The 8,730-nt window shown below is 33.1% G+C and overlaps 1 protein-coding gene across 1 annotated transcript; it reads right to left on the bottom strand.

The window, feature by feature from the left end:
• Positions 1 to 717: 717 nt before the first annotated feature.
• Positions 718 to 7,598, bottom strand: LOC106139241 (retinal rod rhodopsin-sensitive cGMP 3',5'-cyclic phosphodiesterase subunit delta). Its single transcript, XM_013340646.2, has 5 exons — positions 7,309 to 7,598; positions 6,355 to 6,386; positions 5,701 to 5,852; positions 5,021 to 5,157; positions 718 to 4,603 (listed from the first exon to the last, which is right to left on the bottom strand). Exons 1-5 carry the CDS (start codon positions 7,389 to 7,391, stop codon positions 4,522 to 4,524), a joined length of 486 nt encoding a protein of 161 aa, XP_013196100.1. The 5' UTR covers positions 7,392 to 7,598; the 3' UTR covers positions 718 to 4,521.
• Between the last annotated feature and the right edge of the window lie 1,132 nt (positions 7,599 to 8,730).

The following is an 8,730-nucleotide window of genomic DNA, read 5'->3' as shown; positions in this document are numbered from 1 at the left end:
AGTTTTCTTGTAATTACGTTTAGGTAACCTATTACCATGTTTGGGAATACTTGTACTTAATTTAATCATCAAATGATCACTGCCTAAATTTTCGTTAATAACATGCCAGTCAAAGGTTAATACAATGTCATTAGAAATAAATGATATGTCTGGTGATGTCTGTTGTAGGTTCCCATTAACTAATTTAACTCGAGTTTGTGAGCCATTGTTCAAAAAACTATAATCATTTTCCAAAGAAGAGTCTAAAAGTTGACTACCCCTAGAGTCTGATCTAGACGACCAGTTCCTAGAATGGCCATTAAAGTCACCACATATCAGCGTATTTTTTGGGAAAAGGGCGAAAAGTTCATCCCAGTCAGATGACTGTGTACTAGTTGATGATGGACAATACACTGAGATAATGTTTTTTACATACTGACAATTATATAGAAAAACGCCTATAATTTCTATGTCTGAGTTATGCAAGTGTAGCGTTTTAAGTTCACTTCTAATAGACTTATGTACTATTATTGCTACCCCACCATAGGAATCATTCCTATCTTTCCTGTATATATTATAATCTCTTATACGTACATTATCTTCTGAATTTAACCAAGTCTCACTTAATACAGCTACATGAATATTTTCCTTTAGGAGGAGTTCTTGAAAACTAACTAATTTTGGTTTTAAACTCTGCGCATTCCATTGCAAAATATTTATGCGAATATTATTTGTACTAGTATTAACCATTACTAATGTTAAAGAGTTCTAAAATTGTCTCTAAAATTTTTCTTCCCGAAAAGAAATCACTCACACATACTTTCACTTCTTCAAAAATTGCCACAATCACTGCACTTATTTTCTTCTCAATAGAACTATTCATTGACCTCCATATGTTAAATACATTGGCTAACAGTTTCTTCAAATCAAATCTTCTTTTTTTATGTTCTTCAATATCAGATGAACTGTGTTCCTCTTCTTCCATTGTATTTTCTCCGAGACTCTCAACTTGGTTTTCATTGATTTTATATTTCCTCGATTTCTTTGTTTTTGCCTTTTTCTGACTATTTTCTATGTTTCTATCTAGTTTGTTTCCCATATTTTCCTCTCTATGGATGTGTGCACGCGCCACAACTTGACTATATGTCGGCTGATAAGTAGCTTCAGTTAGATTGGATGTTATCTCTAATGGTTGAGTGGGTCTTAGCGAATTTTCTTTTTGACTATTATCCATGACTAACTCAAGAGCTATTTTATATGGAACATTATCTTTGCTCATAACAAGACGTATTTCTTTTTCTTTACGATAAATTGGGCAAGATCTATCTAAAACCAGATGTAGACCTTTGCAGTTAAGGCATTTGAAAGTTTTTAAGTCGCAATTATTGTGTTCTGTACTTCCACACTTTGGACATAATATTTTCTTAATCGGGCATACTTTGATCATATGACCAAATTTCCAGCACCCCGAGCATTGCGTTACAGGAAAAATATAATTTTCAACATTGAAATTGCAATCAAATGCGGTCACATATATGGGTAGTGATTTGCCTTCAAAACATATCCTGACACTTTCACTTTCTACCCATTTCCCGCTATAGTCTAAACGTTTAAGTCTTTTAACAGCTAATATTTTAATATCGCTTCGCAAAATTCCAAATATTTCTTCTTCTGAAAATTCTAAGTCTACACCCCTTATTATTCCATATACTATATTGGATTCTAAAGTTTTCCGACAATTATACTCGAGTTTTTTAAAATTTTCATTTTCGATCAACTTCGTAGCGTCTGTATCTTTCTCAAAGCAAATAAAAACTTTAAAAGGTGATTTATATTTTATCCGGTTGACATTACATATATTTTCATTACGTAATAATTTCGCTAAAGCCATTTGTTTTGGTAATTCTTTTTTGGAGGTTATACAAACTTCAAATTTCGTTATCTCGTCAGATCTAGTTAAATTTCCCCCTGCTATATTATTGGAAAAACTTCTCAGCAGACGTTTTTTCCTTCTACTGACTTCAACAAATCCTTCTTCACTGTTTGTATCATCGTCACATTTTTTCCTTTTTTCTAACCTAATTTCATTTTTTTCCAACTCCGAAAATTTTTCTAATCTGCTGTCAAGAATTTGGTTCATTTGTATTTCGCACTCCTTTATTATGTCTGAATCACTTTTGTCACTCTCATCTACAGAATTATCATCGTCCATGATGAGGGTAGACCGAGAACAAAGTCAACGGCAATGCGAGCAAATTTGTCTAACTCAGTACGTGTGCGAACTTACCGACCGCTCACGCGACACTGTGAATACTTCTTAGTAAGATCAGATTCTATATAGTATCAAATGCAATGCAAGGTCGATATTTACAAGAACTTACACTTCATATAATGCATACACACAAGTAAAATGCACAGAAATTTAACCTAGGGTTGCCACATAAGGGAATTACTAGAAATAAAAGGAGCTTATTGTTTACTTCTGAAGATAAATTACATCAAAATCGGGGAAGTAATATTTAGTTTATTCTATAAATACAATTGGATGTATAGTAATAGTTTTAGTAGACAAATGATATATGTATATACATAGATGTATGTATATATCTATCTTAATTTTTATCTTTTAGAAACTGTACAGTTTGTTCCTTTTATTATTGTAGATATAAATTGGTTTTATTCCTATATTGTTGACACAATGTGAGTGGCAATCCTAGGCACGTGGATACGAATATTCAAAAATCTTATGCACTGTTTAGGACATATTGAGTGCTAAGTAAGATTAGTTACTATTAAGAATTTTACACTTTCTAAATTTAAAATTAAGTTAATTTTATTCTGTTCTAATACATATTAAAATACAAATCACAGACTTAAAGGCAGAGGAACTACAAGTGTAAAAATCATTACAAAATATTAATTTTACGGAAAACAGGTTCATACATTACGTAGTAAATTCTACCTATGGATGTATTTAGTTTTGCGTGCTTCCCTTTATGCTGAAGTTTTAAAAGGATTTAGATAAAGTTATTATTGGTTTCTTTAATAAAAACAGTTAACTTTTTTACTGAAGTACAAGTACATAATGAAATTTTGCTATTACATCAAATAAAAGCAGGACATTTTTGTACAGTCAACAAAATAAGTGGGAATTAATAGTCGCAATTAAAAAAATAACCTAATCGGACAAACTTGCATAAATAAGAGTGATAAATCTGGACAAAGCGAAAGATGTATGCAGGGATCTTGGCAAATAGAGAGATGTTGTCCCTTAAAGGAAACGTGACATTGTGCATGTTTTTAAATTAGGTAAAAATGTTATCTACTAAACAGTATATAACGATAACACTTGAAAAAATAGCTTTTGGATATATATTTTAAGCATTAGCTTTTGTGTTATATGCTTAGTGTGATGATAAAATTATCCATATAAATTACAAAATTACATTGTTGACTGTACATGGAGTTCTCAAATGATATTATATACCATTGAGCACTCCGCTACAATTAAATTTTATCAAATAAACTTACTGTATTTTTTTAAATTTGCAGTAAAGTGACCTTATTAAGTACCTACATAAAACTTTGCGGTACCCTGCACATTTAAAAATCAATTTACTATGAAACTAATAAAGCTCATACATTTTGTAGCTCAAACTCATGTTACGGTTTAATACAGAGCCCTCACTCTGAAGATATTTATCACTTGCATAGATTAAAGGCAAAGTAAGTTCAGCTTTACATATCATGAGTGCTCAACTAAAGGCGAGACATTGGAGATGTCCAGCTCACAAATATACGCAAATTACCAACATTTTGGTTCAACTTTTATTTCCTATAGTATGCTATACATACATACATATATACATAAAATCACGCCTTTTCCCCGGACGGTAGGCAGAGACTATATCTTTCCACTTGCCACGATCGCTGCATACTTCCTTCGCTTCATCCACATTCATAACTCCCTTCATCCAATCTCGCCGATTTCGGGTAATCTTGACCTGACCCTTTGCCAGGACGTCGTTAATTTGATCAAGAAACGTTCGTCTAGGCCTTCCCACTCCGACCTTTCCCTCCTCCCACTCTCCTTGTATATTTGCTTAGTCAACCTGCATCATTTTATTCACCCTCCCCATATGACCAAACCATCTTACCATACCCTTTTCTATTTCTTTTACAACATCTTATTATGCTATCAGTTCTATTATCTAGTCTGTGACTAAAAAAAGATCTTATCTGATTACAATAACAGGGTTTTTTTTACAATCCAATGTAATTTTCACTGTTTGGTTTACCTTAGAGATAGAAAGAGAGGGTAGAGAAGTTGAGAAACGAAAATTAAGAAGATATAACTTCATCATTTTCGTGAATAAGCTGAACTTACAGCGCTGGCTAATACTGGCAGGGAAATTGTATCTACTGCCCAATATAGTGTCAAATCCAGAGCAAGGGCTTAACCTAAGTGCTATCACTTAATTCACTCATTGTGGTATCTAAAAGCAATTGACTAGGAAATGCCTTTGCGGTGTGAAATTCTAATTAAACATAGAACAGTCTCACTCGCGAGGTTGTGATCAACAAATCTCCATCGTAGAATCTTGTTTCTATCACCACCTGTCCACTAAAACAGAGAAGATTCCACATAAATAACGCATCTAGGTATTTGCTAACACCATTGCTAAAACCAGTTTACGTACATACATAATTATATTTTTTATCGGTTTTGTATCCAATTATATTTTTTGTATTTTTGTGACATGAATACTTTTGAGGATATGATTGATTTGGTGAACATACATACATACATACATATTATCACGTCTACATTCCTTGCGGGGAAGACAGAGTCAATAGTATTGAAAAGTCTGATAAGCCTCATTCAGCTGTTTGGGTTAATGATAGAATTGAGATTCAAATATTTTTTTTTGACAATTTACAGGTTGCTAACCTATTCCTTAGTCGACTTTAACGAATCCACAGAAAAGTGATGGAGTTGTCTTATTCTAAAGTGCCGGCACCCTGGTGAATATAAACTTACTTTAAAACATGAGCAGGCATCATTTGCGACTCAGGTGCGGACTCAATGATGGACTGCCAAGTGTTGGTAGAGTTCGGGATCACATAGCCAAACTCAAAGAACCACTCCTCCATGCAATGGCCCTTGAAGAGTACTTTCTGAAATCATGAGCATTTTATGTTAAAGACAATTTAGATATTGTGATAATTTAGATAATAGTATTAAAGTCATTTGAGTATTTAAATTTCTAACTGAAATTGTTTTATTCTATTTGGATTGAAGCATAATTCATGGTCGAAGACACAGAGGTCTATTCTATCTCTGTGCCCAATTTCAACAAAATAAATCCTATGATTCTTATTACACACAGCTTCACTAGCACGAATTGAATTAGCTCCACCTACACAATTTACTTATAATTAAATAGGTACTACAAAGGTATATATACATAGGTACGACAAATACAAATTCTGACTAAGAATACACGTTTTTCGCAAATCCCACAGGAACTTTAGTTTTTACCGGGAAGAAAAGTACCCCATGTCATTCCCATGACTCTTAATTATATGTATATACATTAAATTTAAAGAAGTTTGGTTCAAAAGATAATGCGCGAAAAGTTAACAAACAAAGAAATAAACTTCTTCACAATTTAAAATATTACTTGGGATTATAACTAGGTAATACATTAAAATACCAACCTGTTCTAGACGGAATCTTTCCATGGACTCAACAGAGCTGAAGTTGATCTCCCTGGAGACAACACGGCACTTGAGGATCCTCTTGGGGACACGTGCTTCGTGCTCCACATCCGGGTTTGACATATCTTCATTGTGCTGCCACAATATCTTACCTGAAATTTACAAATATCTTTATGAATTTAAGACAAACTAAATTATGTAATAGGCTTTATGACGTAAACAATATTACTGCTGTTGTTTAACAACAACGTCTAGGTATATTTATTTGCAGAGTAGACAGTTTTGAAAAGACTGATAGGCCATGTTCAGCTCTTCTGCGTAATGACCAAACCCAGTTCACACAATTCACTTAAAAAATTTCTTCAAAAGTGTACAGTACACACTTATCAAAACATTTGCATATATTTATTGATTCAACTTTTAGAGACAAAAAGTAATGCGCCAATAGTAACCCCAAGACCAGACCAGTTGGGCTGTGCCTTGATATATATCAGTCATTCTTCTTTGTTATATATTTAGATTTCATGTTATTGATATGAAAGTTAATAACATAAATAAATTTATAATGTTCCTTTGGTAGGAGACTGTTTTTTTCTTTTGTCAGTGGATTCTACAAAGATGCTACTTAAAAAGGCAATTTATTAAAGTACTTACTTGTATCTGCATCACGTAAGTTCATCCAATTTCTGTTTGATACAACATTAAGGAACTTATGTTTAAATTTTGTATATAAATACATGTATTATTTAACAATCAGAGTCTCATTCAGTTGAATTGACCTTCTAATCTTCAAGTCAATTTAACTGAATGGCTAAATTACAATATTGAGACTCTGATTATCATAGGTTGCTGGCCTTAAATGAAGATTCCCAAGGTTAACTCATAATGTGTCCCAAGCCCTAACTCAGGAACAATGACTATGAAATTAGTTCCTTAGTTAGGTATTGGGAAGCACCACGGGTTAAAAGCCATACCTTAATTGATTTAGACAATGGACATGAAAAAGAAGCGGCTGGTGCACATTATGTTATTCTTTACTGCCAAACATGGAATTTTTTGAGAATAAGAAATAATACATAATATAGTATTGATAATCAGCATATGTAACCACATGTGTTTTACCAAATATAAAGGTGTTCACAAGAAAACTAGTTCATCATACAACTGTAAACTAGTCTAATAGTTCATGACAGATAATCAGTTTATTCATTCAACACCCATCTCTCCCCTTAACGGACAAACTTGCATGAAGAGAGTTATGTGAAAAAATATGATTAAAGTGAAAGAAGTTTGCAGAGATTGTGGTGCTAAAATGGAAAGATGCAGACTTCGCCTACCCCTCCAGGGAACAGGTACGACTTTATGTAGATTATGGTAGTTCATACATTATTTGTATTATAAGGAGTAAAATCATTAAAAATCATAGGCAATATTGAAAAGGTCCCATATGCTAGACACACCAGCCGATCTGGCACTCAAATTATTGCCCATGCATTGCAAGACCTGATCTTTTAGCGTCATAGACAGACCGTGTTCACAAAAGAGTTCACTTATCCATTTGCAATTAGCAAGGTTTGTAATTAAAATTTTGTAGTTTAAAAAGGATACACTTGAAAACCATTCAGTATATTCTCCACGCGAGCCTTCTCTTCTTCGGTAAGCTCTCGATGTTTATCTTCTGTCATCATCATTGTTATACACTCACTTCACAAAACACTAAAAACTTTCTTCAAAAGTGTACAGGGTACACGTTTGCATATATTTACTGATTCAACTTACAGGGACAAGAAATAATGAAAGAAACTGAAATGGAAGAAATAGCACGATTATAATATATTGGAGAGCACGTATACACGGTAATCAAAATGAATACTAGCTAGCTAGATCGGTCGGACAACGTATTGCTATCAGTAGGGATGCCAATCTGATATCAATTAATCATCCGATATTTTTTTCCATCGATATGTAGAACTGAATCGATTTGGTGAATCAATGAATGTTACCCTTGAAAATCGTCTTCAAATTTTAGTCACAAGTAAGGATGGCGATTCCTTCCGAAAAAGATCAAGGTAATGCCGTCATGTAGGTAAATAATTTTATTCCTCATTATAAATTGTCTATTCGATGAAAATAAAATTAAAGAACGCTAGCACCATCTAGCAATAGTACAATAATGACGAATAATGTTGACGGCAAAAACTGAGGTAACCTAAGTTCTATTGTTGTAATGATACATTCATATAGTTACGTCTACATTCCTTGCGGGGTAGACAGAAAGAAGAGATTGATAGTCCACGTTTAGCTGTTTGGCAAGATGATAGAATTGAGATTTAAGTAGAGCCAGGTTGCTAGCGCCTAAAAGGAGATTACCAAGATTATAAGACAATCCCTTAGTCGCCTTTCAGGACTTTTTTTCTTTTCGATCTGGGAATTGTTAAGATTTTGTTAAAAATTAATATCACTTAACAAATTGATAAAAATAATAGAGTTCCCCATTTTACTTATTTATGATATTTCTCTTGTTACTAATTAAAAAAAAAATATTCATAAGTAATCAATTCTTTACACCACGATATTTTTAGGTATCGATATATTATGATCCGATTTAGATCAATTTAAAAATCGATTATTTTTAGAAAGAATCAGCATCCCTAGCTGCCTGAATGTGCGACTGTCATTCAGCTGTAAAGCATCTGTCAGCTCTTACTATGACAATGACAAGTCAAATCACATTTTGTTTTGCGATGATATGGCTACGACATTACCAACCAATGTTTTGGTGGCCCATATAAATTTCAAACATTTAAAAATTATGATAGAGGCGTGACCATGGTGCCACAATTTAGGCTCGCGAGTCTTACTTGTTTTAGTACATATATCGAAACGACACGAGTTTTTGTTAGAAAGATGTTGGGCTATCAGACGTATCTTCAACCTATAACCTAACAAAAACATGTCATTGTCAAAGTTATTGAATAGTCTACTCTCACTGAATTAAATCCGTGCCACGCAAAAAACAACATGAAATAA

This window comes from Amyelois transitella, chromosome 6, assembly GCF_032362555.1.
Source record: "Amyelois transitella isolate CPQ chromosome 6, ilAmyTran1.1, whole genome shotgun sequence".
In the NCBI taxonomy this organism is placed as follows: domain Eukaryota; kingdom Metazoa; phylum Arthropoda; class Insecta; order Lepidoptera; family Pyralidae; genus Amyelois; species Amyelois transitella.
The sequence above is the reverse complement of the archived record's forward strand: the minus strand, read 5'-3'. Positions and strand labels throughout refer to the sequence as shown.